We start from the raw sequence: 20,052 nt of genomic DNA on the forward strand, positions 1-20,052 counted from the left end.
GAATCTCAAAATTAGAAGGTCAAAGAAAGCCCAACCCAATCTCCAACCCGTTTCCCCATATAGACGTTCAGAATTAAAGGACTGTGATGTTTAGCTTTTCGACTGGCAAGTTACTCAGTGCCTGTCTCGTGTCCCAGTTACCAATGCTGATCCAACCAGCCCTTCTAGATTGCAGAATAATGCCGTTGGTAGTGTCGCGTATCGTATTCAGGACCAGTGCCATACGCCTCACCTCAGGATCTTCGTGAAGAAACTTCTGCATATCGCGGTGGAAAGTTTCGTTGCCGCAGTGGGGTCCGGATATGTTAAATAGACATCCTACTGGGCTTGACGTGGAAAGATATCGAAGTGACAGAACGGCTGCTTCTCGAATGAGCACAGAACCATCGATTTTGATTACCCATGTTTTCAAAGATGGGTGGTCTGACGTATCACTGTACCAGGATTGACTGAGAGCTAGTCCCGTACCACTGGTTAGATGTAATCCTGGTCTCCCGAATGGTAGAAGAGTTCCTCGCAAATCCTCGTCCTCCAGAGCCAAGACGTCGGGGTTGAAGCTAGAGAAGAATATGGATCCTATCTTGGACACTGCTGCGTTTATGAAGCGAAGTGGGTAGGCGTCCAGGACCATATCGGCGTCTGGCGGAGCTTCATTATGCTCTTCCAGATAGGTTTCGTACCACTCTGTAACGCCCATGGCGGACATAACGGCATCCGCCCGGCGCATTTCACACTCCCTTGTTGCTCCAAGAGATAGAATAGCCAGGCGAGATATTTCCACGTCTTTTCCACAGACCACGCTCTGTGCGTACAAAAGCTGCTGGACGGGTAAAGGCCAGTCTCTAGCGTCGATTGGCTTGGCGAAATGAGCCTCTCTACACACACTCCAAATGGTGAAAAGCTGATGCAGACCGACTGGTGACCCCTCCACCACTTCAAGAGGTCTCCATTGCTTGTCACAAAGGACAACGTCTGGACACAGGCATGACTCTTGTAGTGTCCAGGTGGAAGTAATCCAAGCCTCGAACTCGCCTTGGCCATCTTTATTAACACCAATCAGCTCGATGGGCGAATCTATCGCCTCCGATTCCCGAAGAACTCCCCGACTGATGTAAAGGTCCGACGCTGACCCTGCGTACAGAAAATACAAGCAGAGCCACTGTATCGATGCCTGCAGGTTCGTCCAAGAAGTAACTTTGTTGACCCAGGCTATGCAAGTTGATGCTTGGTGGAATATGGTGGCTTGCCGGGCAACCTCAGATTGATAGTCAGGGCTCGTAACGTCTTGGGGAAGGCATACGAGGTCAAACCACACAAAGCGTGTCTGGCAATTTGCCTGTAGCAGAATGGTAGGTAGTTTTTCCACTTCGTACAAATTGTTCTCGGGAATCTGCCATGGGACGCCTATAACTTGGGCCCATTTTGGGGGCTTTTTCTTCCAACGTCCCCAGGTATGACTGATGCAGGTATATTCGACTGCTATACCAGCTTGTAATAGCTCTTTGACCAATCGAGTCCGCTTCTCCGTAGTATCCCAAAGGTATAGAGGCAGGGAGTCCGGGTTTTGGTTACTACTGGGCTCTTTTGGGAGCCAAGGACAAATGTCATAGCAACCGGGTAGGTCCTTGTCACATTCCTCTTGCTCAAGTCCCTGGGATTTGTGTTTCAGTCCTCGGACGACTAGAAAACCTGCCTTCTGAGTCAAGGCATGTTCATAGGCCATACGGCGGTTCGCATCAGTGCCGCGGGAAGTCCCCGTTGACCAGCCCGCCGGGTTGAACTCGGCGTTCCAAAGAGAGAACAAAACCTCTTGGTAAATGGAATCTTTGTGGCGTATGGAATCAATGTTCTCAAGAGGAGCTCTCAGGATGAATGCGCGGGCCCTCGAGGTAAGATCACTGTCTTGGTATTTGCCGTCCCACCAGTCTCGCAGTAGTTCCCACGAGCGCAGCTGGCAGTCTGAAAGAGATTGACGGAATTCATGGCGCTCCTTCGTCGGAACAGCCGCTGTCCAGCTTGCCTCCCTATCCGGTGGGTGAGCGTATGCCTCAGACATCAGCTCCATACATGATAGCCACGCATCCCGTCCGTAGGCCCATCCATCTTGTACTGACATTTCCCTGAAGTCTCGAGGCTCATAGGCTCCTGTAACGTGCGACACAAGCCCCTGTGAGTAAACAATAAGTTTCATCCAAAGGGAACACCTAGATGGTAAAACTTCCTCATGCTCTAGCTTTTCTGGGGGTGCGGCATGCTCGCCTGTTTCGTCGGCGATTTCCCAGTATCCGGGCTCCCATGCTCCATCCATTTCAGGGTTCGGTGATCAATGTTGAAACGTGTTGAGATTCCGTTGATGATATCTTCTTCACAAATGCGACTCTCCAACAAAAAGCATTGATCAAAAGAAAATGATTAGATTATGACTCCCGCCTGTCGTGCCAGAGCATGTCAAGTAACAGGATTTAATTAGCTGTCAACTTTGGACGGAACGGTAGGGGACTCTTAATCGGCCAGGCTTGAACCATGAACATCACCCAGCTTTTGAGAGCAAACACCCCCTTATATCTATGCTTTTTTCCCCAACAGCCTGAGGCTCCCAGCATGCGGGGTAATAGTATATTAGAGATTTAAGCCTAAACGCGGGGTTAAGGTAATTCCCATCCCATTGCTTATCCCCCAAATCTCAAGCCACTCACGTCATTGCTTACCATGTTTGTCTGCACAAACTAAGATGAGGTACAGTTTTGACCTTACGAGGCTGCCTACCTATAAGCTCGAACCCCCCTCGCTGACCTCCCCCCTCACTAACAGCACTTAAAACGTCGATTCTGAACCTCTTTAATTAACAATAATAACGATTAATTTATTACAAAATAAAGCTATTTTAACGCTTTTTGGTAGTTTTAACCTAGATTGACCCCTGCATACCTACGGACCGATTTTAATTAATCTAATCGCCTTTAACCCCTCTAATCTTAAGCTTCTTCCTTAGCCGACCTTCCTTTAGATCCTTCTTTACGCCCCTAACGCTCGCTATAGTAGTAAACCCCTTATTAGGATCTTCGTCAACGGTACGCCTCTTCTAAACTCTAGTCTTCTCGAGATCTACCACTAAACCGGCCTTCTCGTACTCCAATCGGCTAATTCTGGACGTTAAATCGTCCACGCTTTTGCCGACCTTCGAAAACAGTTAACGCCTCGTTGGGTTACCCATCGCCACCTCCACCCCTAACACCGAGGCCACCAAATCTTTAACCTATCTACTGCTCTTAGGTGTTTTAATCCTGCTAAGCTCCGATTCTTTTAGTTGGAGCGCCTCCTCCGCCTTCTCTACCTCGTTAACCTTCCTAACCGTGGAAGCCTTCCTAAGCCTGTTATAGAGAGGTTTCTCCCGGTTCGGTGGTTAGAGGCCAGTCGCTTCCCAGCCTGCGAGGATATTCTTCGTCGAGAAGGCAGTCTTTCTAGCTTTAACTTAGGCTATTAAAAAATCTCCCTTCCGCATATAGCTATTAAAAACAATAGTATATACCATCTCGAGCTCCCGCCTGAACCTCTTTTTAACGTCGAAAAATATCCCACGTTAAGGGGCTAAAGGACGTGGTTAGCGTACGGGGGAGGAATAACAGCTAGACCTTAGCCTCTAAAGCGGCCAGTATGAAGAGATCGTCGATATACGAGCCGTAGCCGTCTAAGGTGAGTAGGCGCTACTAGTTAGGGTCTTCGGGCTGGGTCCGAGGGATAAAGATCTTTTCCAACCAGTTTAGTGCGATGGATTTGCTAGTCCAGCCTTTAGGGGACGCCTTGAAGGCCTAGTTGTTATATGTGGTATTAACTTCGTCTTTATCGTCTAGAAACTACTGTTATTGGACGGATTACCCTTTGAAGATAACTAGAGGATTGATAAACTGGCCCGTCGTATTAATCGCCTCTATTACCGTCGTCTACTCGCGATTAGCTACTTCGTTCCGTATTAAAGTCTTACATTCAGATGGCCCTAATATTATTATCCCCTCGGAAGGTGCTATCGATATACTAATCTCGTCGGCGTTCTATCTAAACTGAGGGGGGATACTCTTAATCTTTAGGGTCTCGAGCCGGTTAAAGAATCGGTGAACGGCCTTATCCGATATGTATTAGAGTCGTCGAAAGTTTAATGCTCGGGCCTTTATAGTCTTAATAGAGGGATACCTCCTTAAAAAACGAGCTAGGAAACCTTTCCCAACGACGTAACTCGACCCCTTCTCTTAGAGGAGGCGTTAAGCGTAGAGATGGAATATCGCGACCGTCGGTGCGTAGTTAATATTAACCTAAAACAGGGCCTATCTTACTAGAAAAGTCTCTTCCGTAGGGGTGAAGAGTTGGAGAGTTTAATACTTTTCCTTAACCGAAGGTTTCCCTAAAAGGCGGTTGCGTAGGGTACCCTTGTTTAGCCGGTGTTTCTTAACTATGCTATTAACGGAGCGGCCGGCTAGGACCTCTCGGATCGCTGCCTCGATGCGAGCTTCTTTTCTAGCTATGGTATAGATGGAAAGAGGGGAAAAAGAGGAAGAGATTAATTTAATTTACTTCCTTAAAAGATGCGAATCGACCGATTTATATATTATTGTTATTGCTCAGGGGGTCGTGTATTCGTCCTAAAAGAGGCCTGTCAGCGAGGGGGAGGTCAGCGAGGGGGGAGGTCAGCGAGGGGGGGTTCGAGCTTACAAGCTGAACAGGATGAATTCGATACGCCCGTTTCTTACCAGCTGACTTCATATTATGACCTGACGTAGGCTAAAGGAAGACATTGCATTTGCTTACATGCATGATATGCATCTTCTATCTCTCTTTCCAACAATAGGGCGTACCCGGACAGTACATTGCAATATCTCTGGCATCTACCCATTGAGCTTGCTACGAGACATAAGAGACTACGATGGAGCTCAACGACGCTGACGATGTTCTCCCACAGCTTTGGCAATGGATGCGGTCTTACAACAATGATTCCGGAAAACATTATCTTTTCTCGCCAGAATGGGAGGCGTTCCAAGAAGTCAGATGGCAACATTACGAGGCCCTTGATAGCCGCCGTTTGAACTTTCACATACCGATCAGCTCAAGACAGAAAGTCATGGAAAATCTTCGAGCAGAAATACTCCAACTCAAAGCCCAAAACTACAGCCCGCTTAATGAGGCCCTCTACGAGCTGTGTCCCTTGGCGATCAGAATGGACAAGTTCGAGGGCCATGACAGTCAAAACAGGATGTATCCATGGAAATCCCTACTGGAGAACTGGAGCAGGTTTCAGGCGCTATTTAGCTCAAACGACGAGTTTCAGCGCTGCCTATCTGTATCACAACGCGCGTCTTTCCTTCTACTGAAGGATTGGTGGGAAGCCTCTTACTGCGATCCGTATCTCACAAGAAAGGCACGGGAGTGGTTTGAACAACGGCGGGAGACACTGGACGAGGGTCGTCCACTTCTGATAGAGGCCGCGGACGCCAAGACGAACTTCTCCCTATATCACGCTTCATGTTTTGAACTTTTCCTCCTCGAATTTCATCCATACGCTTGGGAGCCCTACTTATGCCTGATCCACTTGCAAAGTCTACAGTTTCGTCGCTATCGTGCTGGATGCCACGCACTGGTACAAAGGATTTCATACGCCTCGCTTTTCCGACCTGCTTCTGGAACCACTCCGGGCTTTCCCACAGTCCTTCTAAATAAGACAGAATGGGCACGCATAGGGAATCCGACAGACCATCCTGGGTACTTATGGGATACCGAGCTTAGGAGGACAGTGATGTTTGACAGCATTACTGGAAACTCAGACTACATCTGCGTCAGTCATACCTGGGGCAGATGGAGGCGCAAGCATATGCCAGGTGCGAAAATACCTGGTGTCGACTGGAGGGTCCCAAGGAATTCGCGCTTCAACGTGAAAGACCTGCCCTATCAACTGACCCGTCTAGGCACCCGTCTGGGCCACCGGTACATCTGGATTGACTTGTTCTGTATTCCCCAAGATGGCTCCCAGGAAGCGAAAACGGAAATACAACGGCAAGCTAGTATTTTCAGAGGCTGTCGGGCCTCCATCGCGTGGTTAAATGACGTGGAATCATGGGATGGGGTTACAAAGGGGTTGAAATGGTTCTCATTGAAGTTACAGATGAACACTATAAGGGATTACGACTCGCCTACACCTGGGCACCGGCCAGTAACCGCAATGCAGCTAGATGCCGCTACTCTAGCAGCACAGGCTCCCGCGGAGCTATGCCAGCATAGAAGCCCGCTGGAGGAGCCCATCAGCTGGTTTTCATCATTATGGACACTGCAAGAGGCTGTACTATGCCCTGATATAACTCTGTGTTCGCGGGACTGGACCCAACTAACCGACGACTGGGGCGTCGCCATATCTCTGCAGTCGCTTATGGTCTTTCTTAACGAATGCCATGACCAGTGTATCACCGAAGGGCCTATTCACGAGAGCTTCTTCAGCGCTTCTAAATACTCTAACGCACTCATGAGCGATCCCGATAGGAGGCAGTGGATTGCTGGCATCGAATCATGGCCGACAGCCGCCAGACAACTCCAACATCTACGCGATCTCACGCGCCTAGACAACGTCTTCATCAACCGCTCTCCTGCAGTCATCTGCACAAATGCTAATATACGATACTGCGAGTCCAAGGAACGTGCACCAGCTATCATGTCCGCTCTTGGAGTAACCGAGTGGTATAAGGCGCGGAACCTACTGACGCCCACATCTACATCCAATCCGCGCACCAGCAAGGGCATGTTTAGATTTCTTAAATCTGTACGACAGAGAAAGAGGACAACCCAGCCACTTGTGCTCGACATGTATCCTCTCGAGTTCCTTGCCGAAGCCCACAGGCTGTTTGGAGCCTCATTCTTCGAGACCGCCTCGTACACCGTGAGTTTGAATGATGAGGCTAAGGCATCGCTGAGGAATGAACAGAGTATGGGTACCATGCTGCCATTCACAAAGAAGCAAGGTTGGCACTCAGGCGTGATCGGAAGCTTCGAACATACCAAGGTTCAAGTGGTAGACCACGCTTCGGTCGCGACCTGGAGCATCTGCCAAGACGGGAGCGTCGCAATGAGGAGCATAGGCTGCGTCTGCTCCTCATCCAAAGATCCAAATTGTCGGATAACGCGAAGACCCATCAAAGCGAGTGTCCTCGTGGCCGGGCAAGGTCAATTTAGGTTTACGGGGGAATCTAGACTGTGTGACGACCTCGCCATATTTCTTAATGAAATTGCTGGAAATGGCGGCATTGTATACGCTGTAATGCTTTACGAGGATTGTCATCGTCAACATGGGATTCTGCTCTATAGCCTTGCGGAGCAAGAGCCTTCCGCGTCGCGTCGGAGCCTTATGAAGATTGGGGTCTTCATTGCGCACGAATGGGATAGCATTGATACCAGATCGGTGGATTGGACTGTCTTATAGACTTTTGTACCTTATTGGATAGTTCGTACCTTTGGCTTCCAGTATACCATTTGACAAACTAGCCGTTGCGAAACTGGTTGTACTATAATGGGTTCGGAGCCGACATTTTGTGAGGGGCGAAGCCAGCCGCTTACGAGCTGCTGGTGTTCCAAGGACATATATACTATGGCTTTCATACGTGTTGCGGCGAAGATTCACTGAATTTGACAAAGGTCTGCGTGCATGCGGTATTGACAGCAAAAAATGAGACCGTCAAGGATGAAGCACCTTAAGATTAACACGGACGGCTCTGTGGACACTCGTGATGCGTCTGTCCTCCAGCCTGGAGACTTCCCCATCAGCCTTTCGATCGATGAAGCCACAATTGACGCATTCGACAGTCACTCTTGTGATCTCGCAGTATTTCTTCAGAGGTCCCTTCCGAGCGCCAAGCGTCTCGTTCTAGCCCTCAGCAAAGGCCCTTCCGTTAATGGTGTTATCCTACAGTCGAAAAAGCTTGAAAAGGGTGACGAGCCTAGGTGGTTCAAGTTCGCGACCTGGCACACGGCAGACATTTTGGAATTTCCTCCAACCGTACAACTGAATCTCAAAGTGCTTTAAGTCTCGAGAGATTCACCTGGAATCATTTCACACATCCCGAAGGTATCGTATTCTCAGGGCTCGTATACGTAGCATAGAATATATAATGTTGAGACTTTCTCAACTGGTCTGTGGACAGAGAACAGTGCTACGAAAGACTCCCTTGATATTGAACCCACTCAACCTCAAAGAGGGGATGTCTTTCCTGTATAGAAGCGTGCAAGGACCATCTGCATATGCCAATTCGTTTTGTTTGGGTTCTATCTTCAGGTGTGTGAAGCAGGAGCAGGCCGATGGCATGAGACTCGAGTGACGACGTATAAGTTCCCAGCTCTAGAACAGACACTGATTCAAACCCGAACACTCTCAGAATGGAATCAACGAGGACAGCAGAGCTGCTAACCCCAACGACTTGCTTAACGTAGTTTTCAATCTCGGTCAGATCTTCCGGAACGGAATATATACCTGGGTGGTTTTGGGGAATATACTCATCCACAGAGACCTTTAAGTAAAGCCCACCAGGTAGCGGCTGGTGAGTCGCTCTTTCGTTCCAGAGACGGGCGAGATCGTTGAGAAAACATATTTTGCCCTCAATCTGAGCATAGCCGGCTGGCGTACCGGTGATTGAGCAAGTGCTGGAGTATTTTTCGTTATATGTACAAAATTCGGGCGGCACCTTTATGTGAGAACATAACTGCCAGGTTCTCCCTTTGTGCGGAGGTTCTGAATGAATGAACATCTGGCCCAAAAGGGGTGATTTGGCGTTGATACTGGCGGCAAATTCCATTTGCAGCTCCGCAAGCAGTGGGTGGTGTTGGCGGATGACAGCGTTTGGCACGGACTCGCCCACTCGTATGTTGTATATCGCCTGGATGCCGTACACTCTATCCTGCTCAGAGCTGACTGTTCTCCACCGCGCTGCACCCCATTGTATGTTCGGATTAGAAGCCAAGGTATCTGTTGAATACCCAGCTCTCTTCAGACTTCGGACGATCGATTGTATCAGATCGGTCAAAGATGCCTCTTTGGGGCGAACGTCATGTGTTTCCAGAATGACCCTGAGGTTCCAGAATGTATTTGCGAGGAACTGAAGCTCTATGGACTGAGTTGAGTAACGGACCCGGACCTGTTCCGCCTCCTGCGACAGAAGGATGGCATCTGGCCTCAAAATTCCTTCTTGGAGGGTCCAAAGCGAAGAGAACCAGAAGTCGTCCAGGATAGTTCTAACGGACCCATGTACTGATTTCAACGTTCTTGTAATATCCGGATCGAGTTCATCTCGGTACTCGGGAACAATGTACTTGATGCAATATTCGACCTCATCGTAGGTACTCTGCAGGAGGATGGCAGGCAGTGTCCAGAGCCACACGTAGACTCGGGCCGCGAGATTGAAGATGCCGGCTTGTCTGCCAATTTCGTCCATCCTAACGGCATGGTTTTCCTGGTCGATGCAGACCACATCGATCCATGCAAAGTCGTGTGTCTCGCCCATCTTTTTGATCACGTTTTGAAAACTCTTAACAGTAAACATAGACTCATTTACCGCGGGTATGGCCCATGTGGTGCCTGAGACTGCGATGTGAGCGCCCCCAGGTGCTTGCCATCTTCCCCAGGTATAGGTGAGTATACTGTAGTCTGGTTCTTTCTCGTATCCGTAGGTGTTGCCTTCTTGCCGCTCCATCGACGTCATAGTCGGAATATGCAGCAACCTCCTCGGCCAATTCCCCTCCACAGCCTTCCATCGAAAGGCCTTACGAACCCCCGGCGTATATGCCAAAGACATTTGAAAAATGTGAATGAAAATATGACATTGAAATCGGAGCCCAAATTCTGTTGTTACAAAGTAATGTTGAACAGTATGTCTTTTGAAAATTTAACCCGTCCCTGCTGCACAGCCGCTATTAGCACAACCTTTAAGTTGGTAGGATATTGGTTACACGACGTCAAGGTGCTGGCCCGACAATAACCCGTCTCTCAGTCTGCTGTCTTTCTATTAGTATTGAGAAAGCTGCGTACTAAGGGTATTATAAGGTTCATTCAAAAAAGAACATACATAATATGGCTTTCATAAGTGCTGTAGCGAAGGTTCACCGAACTTGACACAGTTCTGCGTGCATGCGGCGTCTTGAAAGCAAAAAAGTGAGATCGTCAAGGATAAGCTCTTAGATTCGACCTGGATGCCGTGCTTCTACGCAATGGCGTTTTCAATTTCGCAGGCAACCTTTCGGATGGTGGGGCGGCCTAATGAGTGCAACCTGTAGTGGCTCCCTAGAAGCCCCCCTAGCTGGTTTAACCCCCATGGGTGTTTACCCCGCCCCTCTTAGTAGACATAATTAATAGGCGGCTCACCGGCAATTTCATTAATGCTTGCCTAGGCTTCCCGTTCCATTTGATCATTCCCGAACTCCTTCGATGCTTAATAACGGCTAGGCAGCAAAGTACCCGCCCTTAGAAGTCTATACTGCCCCTTGAATCCCCTATGTTTACACTTATCTCATCACCTCCTATATCAAAAGGCTAATAAACTTGAATAATGACACGACTTCCGGAGCTTTCCGGGCTTCCGAGTACGGTCAGGAACGAGCAAATCCCATGGATCGGAAAGGAGCTACAGAAGCTACCTAAGCCTATGCTCTTCGAGTTATTTTCTGGGTATATCATTCAAGGGAGTGGCCCCACCGTCTCCTTCATCTCGAATCAATGACATCATACGAACGACAAGGAGAGAACGTATACAATGGCGTGGAAGCTCCTGTATACAACGCCTTCAGCTACACTTGGGGCTACTACCAAGTGCCGGAGGGGCCTTCACTGGTTATTCACGGGATTGATTGGCCGATTCCAGCTATCCGGTGCTCCCACTTCACAAGAGAATCTTTCAAAAATGCTTTATCTCTTGCAGCCAAAGGGTTCGAAACGCAGTGTGACTGGCTTTGGCTGGACATCGCGTGCATCCCGCAGATGCATCAACACGAGACGCCTGAAGCAACGGCTATCCGTTTTCAGGAAATTGGACGGCAGGCGGAAATATTCGCCAGAGCACAAGATGTCTTTGCTTGGCTGTCTTCCCCCGACAGGCAATCTCTTCCCAATGACATTATTGGTGACTCGAGAGTGATACGTAGGATGGCGCCTACCGGCCAGGGTCCACCGTCAAGACAACAAGCCACGGACTTCATGCACTGGCTTGACGAACACTCCAAACAACTCCATAATTGGATAGTGGCGGTTCTCGGACATCCATTTTTTCATTCTCTGTGGACTCTCCAGGAGATGGTATTGCGATCCGATGGGTTTATTCTCCTCGGTGACCAAACGGTGTATCAAAACGCTGGAAACAGATCCAAGGCCACGAGATTTGCCTCGCTAAATGACAGGCTAAGGTCACTTCACGAGATGGTGGGCACGTATAACACATATTACTTGTCAAAACTCCAGAGAGCCGAGGAGGTGGCGTTCAACCAGGAAGAAAGCCAAGCCAGTAGGCCGAACATTGTTGAAATCACAGAGCGTTTCCAGACCGTCATCCAGCTTTTGGAGGAAAAGGGGTTCGGTATGAATGCTCAATGGTTTCCACACAGAGTTTACTCCTCCGCGAAGCGGCGACGGGCAACGCAGTTGAGAGATCGAATCCTAGGCATCATGCAGGTATACGAGATTAGCTGCAATCCCGGCCCGCCGGGCGCGAGCGAGGAGGAACAACTACAACATCTTGAGGATGAGTTTGGTCAACAGCTGGTGGCAAGATATCCCCTATTCTCGCAGATTTTCGTCCATGGCTCCGAGATGAATCGGCCTAGGCGCACCTGGTTGATCACGCAAGGTTGTGATGTCGACGACAGCTTCTGGTGGAGGTTTAGCCCGGCATCTACAGTAGGAAACAGCTTCGAGTCGCTCACGACCCTGTCTTCCGTAGACGCGCCCGGTGTCGATCTTTATTTCAAAGGCTTATGTTGGAACCTGGATGAGTTTGTACAAGCTTCCTCTCCGCTTTCGCCAATACCACAGTTACAAAAAGATCAGCTGTTCTGTCGCGAAGGATCGCAGGGTTCCATCAGTTACCTTGGGCTCGTCCTCGACTACCACGCCGCCTACAGTGCTCTGGGCCGCAGAGTTTCTCGCTTCTCTTCATACGAGGCTATGCATGACGCAGTCCGGAGGCTTTACCAGAGTTATTGCTGGATTGGCAATGGGAACTGCTTCGCGGCTCCAATCAAAGTTGCTCTTCTCGGGTGGAGTACAATGAATGCTGAGAAGACCTTCGAATCTGGCCCCTTTTTTTTACGTGGGATTAGTTCTGGCTCCCAGTCGCCAGGCGATCCCTTCAGCAATAAACGCAGTTCCATCACAAGGAAACCAGCCTAGCAGGTGGGAGCGACTGGGTCTGATGCGATGGTCTGAGACCTATCATGATTCGAATCAGCCACGTCATCACCACCTGCCCATGCCACACAAGCTCGAGGCTAGAGTTATATAATACGCTCTCGTAGTCTTTAAGCTTTTTCCCTTTATATAAATAAGTAAGACGAGATACTTAAAGTACTGTCCAGTTCACTGAACGGCTAGCTGTAGTCGCCTCTAACCTCGAGACGTCTAGCGTCGTCATGGGGGTCATGTAATTCCCTACCTTGTACAAACGCGACGATCCGGGTGCCACTTCCTTAAGTAGCAAACCCCTCGAAGAGCCCAGGCAGCGAGTAACCTCGACGGCATAGTTAGCCGACGTAGGGTAGTATGTTTGACACCAACTCCGAAGGTCCACCGTGCGATTCCTTCTCGGTCTGTCCCACAAAGGATCGAACTGAACCGAGCTAGCCTCCTTGGGGACGTCGTATGCCACCCAAATAGAGGCCGCTCTGGTCGCGGCCTGCTGCTCGTCGTGGCTCGAAACGAGTATCGCCGCATGTGGCATCTCAACGGAACCGTCGGCTCTGACTACCCAAGAATCAACAGATGGATTGCCGATCTCTTCGCCGAACCGCCAATTAAGAAGCAATTTGGTTTCCGCCGGGGTGCCTGATGTCGGAACGGTAAAAGGCAAGATGGTCCCCCTGGACAGTTGTGCCTCTTCGAGTAGGACACCGCCCGCGTGGGAAACTGGGCGCGAGGATAGCGCGTTGAAGAAGCCGGGGCCGATACGCCGCGACGCTTCGCGGACGAACTCGAGCGGGTACTGGTTCAGCACCAGCGGGCCGGCGTCGGGCAGCGAGAACCACCCCTTGACGTCGAGGACCGACATAATAGCCTCGGCTCTGCGCGACTTGCAGTATCGCTGTGAGCCGAGCAGTAAGATATACTCCTTCTCGATGATGCACAAGTCTTTCATTCCGGTGCGGTCGAGCAGCTCGACCAGCTCGAAAAGGCCTTGGGGATACGTCGCCTTGCCTACCAGCGCGCGGAGCCGCGTCTCGCGGTTGGACATCGAGCGTGTCATGTCTAGCGATAGGCCCACGTCGTCTTGGTGGAGCGATGCATCGGCCAACAGCGTGGCCCTGCAGGCGCCGACGAGGGCGACGAGGGAGTTGAATGGGACGGGGAAATTGTCGACTGTGAACGGTTCCCAGTCTCTGTTGCACATCCACATGTCCGGACGGAGACATATCTCCTGGAGAGTCCACAGGGAGCTGAACCAAGGGTCGGGTACCATGTGATCTGGTTCGATTTGGGTACTGTAGTCGTAGTCTCGAAAAAGTCCGGTTGGCTGGTTTGAATTTGTTGTTGGGTAGGTTCTTTCCGATGCAATATTGAGATAAATTGCCGACATGTATTGCATGACGCTTTCTAGACCGTCCCAGCTTCCAATTTGGTTAAACCAAACCACGACATGTGCGGCCTCTTTGAAGATGACTGCTTGCCGTGCAATCTCATCCCTGCCCCTGTCGGAGTTGTCTTGGGGAATGCAAACGAGGTCGAACCAAATGTATGGGGTAGAAGTCGGGACGCGGGAAAGAATCCGTGGGAGTTGCTTGACGTCAAAGAGAATGTTCTCAGGTACGGCCCAAGCATCCAAGCCATGAACCGTGACAGAACTTCCAGTCGACCATCTACCCCAAGTATGACTGACGGCGGTGTACAACGGCCGCTCGGTCAACTCCTTGGTCTCGACTGTCCGTCCGTTGGCCACATCCCAAAGATAGAATGGTAGGCCGGAGGTTTCAGCGATCCATGGGCATGAGACGATGGTGGCGTCCGCGAACCAAGCCGGACGTAGCCCTGGGTGACTCGCCAAATTGGAAGATTCTGATCCTGTCGGATAATCATGGCTCGCTCGAAACAACGAAGTAGGGTATCGTAGTTCTCGCGGCTTTAGTAGTTCTGCCTTCAGTTCTGACGGCATACCACGATAGGAGGCTGCGGCAGTATAATAGCATGAAGACTGCATAGCGGCATCTTTGCGCAGCTCCCGTAAAGCCAGAACCGAGTATAAATCGCTCGAACTTGTGAGTTCAGCTTCAAACAGCTTCAGCATCTCCACAAAATAGATGGCGTCAGATACACCGTCGTCTGCATCATATGAAAACATCCTCCCTTCGGCGCGCTCGTGCATCGAGTGCTGGGGGCTGGATTGGTTGCTGGACACCTCCAGAGAGTCTCGGTAGCGGACCCACCAGTTCCATAACATCCAGAACGACCTTTCCTGATAAGGGTCCAGGTAGATGGGCCGCTCGGGTAGGTTGATCGCAGACGTCATTCCCGCAGCAGCAGCCATGATGTAGAGTATAGCGAAGGGCCTTGTGAACCCTTCGTGCGAAGACCCTAAAGCCAGCCCTGCTTCTACAACGTCTCTCAAACACCTGCTGGGCTCGTTCGAACGGACTCGACAGAGGGCCGGCCCGACGTGTTCATTCCGAACAGCTGCCATTCCAAATATGCCAAGAAACAATTCAGGACCAGTCTGCGAACAGTTTCAACGACTATCAGCTGCTTCGCCGATATTTTTCGATCTACGGTGATAGCGGTTGTTGGTGTTTCTCGTTGGAAGTATACTGATTTGCCTCACAAGGCCCTGTATCGTTTTGGCTGGTCTGGCAGCTCACGAGGGGTAAGCTTTCTTAATTAAAAGTGTTGTTAAGCTTTATCTAGGGGGATCAATGAAATTCCCCACGACTGTTTCAGGCGCTGTTGTGCTAAACATTGCAGCGCTTACATAGGAGCAGCAGCTGTACCAGTCGGTACGTCATGGCGCACCATGCACACGCAGGTCAGTTGATATGGTACCTAATCAATCCAAACCCACTGAGTCCAATAGTCGACATTCCGACCCCGCCATCGACAAGACTCGGTCTACAGATCCAATACGCTTTGTTTGGACGACATCAACCCTCACCTCACCATGCGTGACCCCGACGGCATTGGAGACTGGCCGAGGCGTCTCTTACACGTACCGTCAATGACTTCTCTGCCGTGGAGACCAGGTAATATGTATGGCCAGTTCGACTCGCCTCGCTACAACGTCGTGTCGTACACCTGGGGTCGGTTTCGATTGGACCTTGCTCGCGAGCACTCGAACTCAAAACAGGGTCTTCCTATCCAGGGCGTCGAATGGCCCATTCCTCCGATCGATCCTGAACATTTCACCGAAGGAGAACTCGCCGTCGTCTTGCAGCGAATGGCGGAAGCGTATTCGGTCGACTTCGTGTGGATTGATGTTGCCTGCATTGATCAGCGGCGTGGGTCCAAAGAAGGCTATCTCGAGGTCGGCCGCCAGGCCGCCATCTTTCGGGGGGCGCGGCAAATCTTTATATGGTGGACCAAGTTTACTGGTGATCGAAGCCGAGCACTTTGGAACCGGATTCTCGAGGGCACCACATATGTCGAAGGTAGGCACTTCATTCACTTATTTGATTCACTTATCATCCAATGGATGAGTCGAGCACACACTTGCGCTGACACACGATAGAATTGATCACTCGACCGCCATCTTCACTTTCCCAGGAAGAGCTGGAACTCTCATTCTCCAACTTCAAAGAGCTAGATGATAATATAACGATCTTTTTTATCAGATCCATGGTTTTCCTCCCTATGGACCCTCCAGGAAGCCTTCCTGGCCAGCACAGCCCAAGTCTTGTGTCGAGACGGTGACCCACTGTTCAGAGGCAGCACAACTCATAATGAGTTCGGGTCCATTAGTAGCGTCTTCGATGCAGTCAGCAACGATTGCGCGCGAGAGTTATCGGCCCATGACAGCATACTTCAGACCTTTCCACGGCTAGCTACCTTATGTACTAACATTCATCAAGCTGTTCAACGGCGCGCGCTTCCAGAGCTTACGCAACAAAACAAGCTAGGCCTATATGCCGCTGCTGGACGCAGGACCGCCTCAGAGCCACTAGATTGCATATACGGAATCCAGCAAATCTTCGAATACCGTGTTGGTGCTACTCGTGTGAATACTGATCCCAATCAAGATTGGACCCTAGAGAACTTGGAAGAAGAACTGGCAAGGGAGATGATTGCGGACTGTCTGGTCCGAACCCAGATGCATATATTCCAGCAACCCATGAGTTATGGCAAGCGCTGGCATATCAGCCAATCATCTTATGTGCCCGTACCGCTGGCCGGAATGGGCCACATGTATACGGAACTTTGGGAATGTCCTATTTTGAGCCAATATACCCTCGAAGTGAGGAAATTCGGGGACGTCGCCCTTGTGCGCTTCTGGGGCCGTATGTGTGAATATACCCGACTGCATGCGTCATGGATGAAGCCCGTCAAAGCCCACGGCAATGGATTTTGCTACTTTCGTGTGATGCTCGATGCCATTTCAATCGAAGATGCTGCGAAATCAGGGGAGCCGCTGGAGTATCGCACGGTGGGACGCATGAGAGATACTTGGCGAGGATTGGGACAGAATAAATTGTCGGCCTGGCTCGCCAATACGTATAGCTTGTCTCAGCTCATGGTCTTACGTTTAGGCGCAAGAGAAGAGCCTGGGCAACTGGGAACTTTGGAGCCTCGTGAGATAGTTGGTCTGATTCTACTCAGGGGGGGACCTCAGGAGGGCTTGACCTATTGGCACAGGATTGGGTTTTGTCACTGGGTGCATGGGGACGAATTTGCTGATTGGCAAGACACGAAGAACTTTCTTGCTGCTAGGGATGATTCGCCAGGATGGGTGCAAGAAACAGGGGTTTTTGGATGATAAATGTGTGCGTTTCTCAACTGTCCATCACAGTTGCGTGTCTGTATGTATTGTCGTTGAGCAAGGTGCAGAGTAGGGAGAATGAGGCCTATGTTTCGTGGTTAGAGAAAGCGTGACTATGTGAAGGAGAGTGGAATGAGAGAAGAAGGGTAGCGGGGTACCCCTGTTAGGCGTGTGGAGGGGCCTACAGTTACTCTAAGTGCTGCGCTACAAGTGCGGGTTCGCTAAACAGCACTCCGTTACAGCGACTGGAAAGTGCTCTTTGTGTGAACAAGGTATTGTAGACGACGGCGAGGAAGCTTGCACGAACTCGTCCTCGAGATAATCTTAGCTGTGCCTCCTCGCCTGTCCCCAGCGTCGGGGCTGTACCTGAACACGATTGGATCGTCTGGCTGACGTGAGCAATATGCGGCAGGCCTGCGTCGCTGCAGCCTGCAGCCTGGAGTAGTCTGGGCCTTCTTAACTTCTGGGTTGCTTCAATTAAGGCATGCCATTCATACCTATCAAAAGCACAACTCAGCCATGACTCGGAGTGACAATTATTACGATACCAAATACGGCCGGTGGCCGAGGCGTTTGCTCCACGTTCCAACCCTGACATCGTACGAGTGGAAGCCAGGCGACCGCTACGGCGAGCACGTCTGCCCCGCCTACAACACTATATCCTACACATGGGGCAGGTTCGCCCTCGGCGAAGGCCAGCAGCCGAGCGTGCAAGCGCTGCCCATCAAGTTTGAGGGCCGTCGGTCCTGGAAGATCCCTCGCATCGACCCCGCGCATTTCACCGTCGACGAATTCCGCGCCGCTGTAGAGCTTGCCGCGAAGGCTTACTCGCACGGAGATGTTTACAATCAGGGTGTGGAAGACATGGGTGTGGCTGCCAAGAGGACTGTCGAGTTCTTGTGGCTAGATATTGCTTGCATAGACCAAGAGCACGCGAAGACCAAAATGTCCGAGATCAACAGACAGGCCGTTATCTTCCAGAATGCCCGAACCTCCTGCGTTTGGTTAAACCACTTGAGCGAAGACCAGCTATCTACAATAGTGGATTTCTCCAGAAAGGTCGATGTAGCCCCAAAAGATCGCGCAGAGAACCAAACAATAGAGGAGGCGTATCACGTTTGGCAAGCGAAGTGGTTTTCAAGGGTGCAGGAAATCACAAATACCATCCTACGTGCCAACGAAGGCATTGATGAAGGTATTTGCATATCGGCGCCATGGTTCTCTTCGCTCTGGACGCTTCAAGAGGCCTACCTGCGACCAAATGCTTGTGCTCTTCCAGGAAACTGCTTCGGGATCCAGCTCAGAGACTCGATGGGGATTTTACGACAGATGCCATCGCTCAGGGTGGTCCTCATGGGTCTTGGACGGGCAGCTTGGAACATAGAGCAATGCCTCGCTTTGGGCGTCGGCCCTCGCGATAAGATGGAAGCCTTTATAAATACAATTGAAGAAGCAGGAGTTAGAGAGTTGTCACAGAGCAGCCCCTTTGCCGTCTTCGCCGCGTCCAATAGGAGACAAACCTCAAACCCAAGGGACAGAGTATACGGTATCATGCAGATATTTGGGGCACAGTTGCCTCTGCAGAGGCGCGGCAAGCTGTATGAACCATCTGAGCTCCAGAAGATTCTCTCGGAAAAGGTCCTGCTGGAGTACCCTGTGGAAAGCCAGTTATTTGTACACACTGAACTCCAGGCGCCAATGTCGAAGTGGGGTATTGGGACTTCGGTCGTGATGCCCACTTGGGCTAAGGGCTTGACCACGTTCTCGAGAGCTACACGTGGTGTCTTGAATGGGCGCCATCCAGCCCGGCCTCTACCCTTGTGCAAGTTCTCCGTCACCCACGGGTCGGCTTATTTCCAAGGCCGGCTATGCTCCTTAAAAGATATCCTCGTGCCGTGGGAGAAGTCTAACACAGCCAAGCTGTTCAACGGAGCAACGAACAAGAAACCACACTTCCCGCCCGAGCTTGTGAGTACCATGTTGAATGTCGATGTCTCGTTCGACATGGTTCCTAGCACGTTGCCTGGCACATCTCGCCTACGAGTACCGGGCATACGTGAAGGTTTCCTCTTTGCGTCAGTCAACTGCGATGCCAACGACACGCACAAGATCTTAACGGAACTGGCTAGCGCAGACACTCACAGTGACCTAAAGCTCCTTCTTCTAGGCTCATGTCTTGATCCCTTACGCACTGGGTACAAGAGTAGAGAAGGCCGCCTGTATACAAAATTTACATCGGCATGGAGAGAAAAGGAAGATGAGTGGTTGATTGGACTGATTCTACGAAAGACGCATACCCCGTGTGCACCTAGGGGCTCCCACAGAGCTACTAGAGATGAGCCTTTTATGTCTTCCTACGAGCGCATTGGTGTATGCAAATGGTACAAGGCAGATCGGTGGGTTAGAGAAGATGGAGATGAGAATGTCTTCACTGGCATGGAGAGTTTGACTGATGACATGAAGAGCATATTGTCCGGGCAAGGTGACAAGTGGTACGAAGCAGAAGGGTATTGGGGCTAAGGGGTGATGTTCTGCTATGGTCATGAAAAAGTGAAAGACCGACGTCCCCTCAGCCCACATTTGTAGCGTCCCACGAGTATACCTAGCCTTTGTAGGCTAACTCTTGCATCCCAAGGACATACCAATTCTTCTTAGTACGCGTCTCGAATTGGGTTGGTATTGGGTTTGTTACTCAGAAGAACTAATGAATCTGGATGTTTCTCTATCTCTTTTTGCTATGATAGCCAGCTAATGTTATGGCCCAGCTGGCGAGCTTCGAGTAACTTGTACTTGCCCCATTGATCGTGCTTGAATGCGTCAGAGTCTGGTTAGAAGATGTGTTGACACCGAGTTTCGATCGCCGTGTGATTTGGCT

General features: G+C 50.6%; 8 protein-coding genes across 8 annotated transcripts; 5 read left to right on the plus strand and 3 right to left on the minus strand.

The window, feature by feature from the left end:
• Positions 1-73: 73 nt before the first annotated feature.
• PG998_010603 (uncharacterized protein) lies at positions 74-2,308 on the minus strand (the record flags this gene model as incomplete). The annotated part of the gene is made up of 1 exon (XM_066877419.1): positions 74-2,308. The coding sequence occupies one exon, from the start codon at positions 2,306-2,308 to the stop codon at positions 74-76; it is 2,235 nt and encodes a 744-aa protein (XP_066726473.1).
• A 2,607-nt stretch (positions 2,309-4,915) lies between these two features.
• Positions 4,916-7,453, plus strand: PG998_010604 (uncharacterized protein; the record flags this gene model as incomplete). The annotated part of the gene is made up of 1 exon (XM_066877420.1): positions 4,916-7,453. One exon carries the CDS (start codon positions 4,916-4,918, stop codon positions 7,451-7,453), a length of 2,538 nt encoding a protein of 845 aa, XP_066726474.1.
• Positions 7,454-7,696: 243 nt separating this feature from the next.
• Positions 7,697-8,053, plus strand: PG998_010605 (uncharacterized protein; the record flags this gene model as incomplete). Its single annotated transcript, XM_066877421.1, has 1 exon — positions 7,697-8,053. The coding sequence occupies one exon, from the start codon at positions 7,697-7,699 to the stop codon at positions 8,051-8,053; it is 357 nt and encodes a 118-aa protein (XP_066726475.1).
• A 127-nt stretch (positions 8,054-8,180) lies between these two features.
• On the minus strand, positions 8,181-9,713 carry PG998_010606 (uncharacterized protein; the record flags this gene model as incomplete). Its single annotated transcript, XM_066877422.1, has 1 exon — positions 8,181-9,713. The coding sequence occupies one exon, from the start codon at positions 9,711-9,713 to the stop codon at positions 8,181-8,183; it is 1,533 nt and encodes a 510-aa protein (XP_066726476.1).
• A 1,019-nt stretch (positions 9,714-10,732) lies between these two features.
• On the plus strand, positions 10,733-12,397 carry PG998_010607 (uncharacterized protein; the record flags this gene model as incomplete). Its single annotated transcript, XM_066877423.1, has 1 exon — positions 10,733-12,397. One exon carries the CDS (start codon positions 10,733-10,735, stop codon positions 12,395-12,397), a length of 1,665 nt encoding a protein of 554 aa, XP_066726477.1.
• A 169-nt stretch (positions 12,398-12,566) lies between these two features.
• Positions 12,567-14,741, minus strand: PG998_010608 (uncharacterized protein; the record flags this gene model as incomplete). Its single annotated transcript, XM_066877424.1, has 1 exon — positions 12,567-14,741. The coding sequence occupies one exon, from the start codon at positions 14,739-14,741 to the stop codon at positions 12,567-12,569; it is 2,175 nt and encodes a 724-aa protein (XP_066726478.1).
• Positions 14,742-15,221: 480 nt separating this feature from the next.
• On the plus strand, positions 15,222-17,174 carry PG998_010609 (uncharacterized protein; the record flags this gene model as incomplete). The annotated part of the gene is made up of 4 exons (XM_066877425.1): positions 15,222-15,233; positions 15,282-15,852; positions 15,933-16,094; positions 16,273-17,174. The coding sequence occupies 4 exons, from the start codon at positions 15,222-15,224 to the stop codon at positions 17,172-17,174; spliced, it is 1,647 nt and encodes a 548-aa protein (XP_066726479.1).
• Positions 17,175-17,696: 522 nt separating this feature from the next.
• On the plus strand, positions 17,697-19,697 carry PG998_010610 (uncharacterized protein; the record flags this gene model as incomplete). Its single annotated transcript, XM_066877426.1, has 1 exon — positions 17,697-19,697. The coding sequence occupies one exon, from the start codon at positions 17,697-17,699 to the stop codon at positions 19,695-19,697; it is 2,001 nt and encodes a 666-aa protein (XP_066726480.1).
• Between the last annotated feature and the right edge of the window lie 355 nt (positions 19,698-20,052).

This window comes from Apiospora kogelbergensis (genome assembly GCF_038363985.1).
Source record: "Apiospora kogelbergensis strain CBS 113332 chromosome Unknown utg000007l_segment0_segment0, whole genome shotgun sequence".
Lineage (NCBI taxonomy): Eukaryota > Fungi > Ascomycota > Sordariomycetes > Amphisphaeriales > Apiosporaceae > Apiospora > Apiospora kogelbergensis.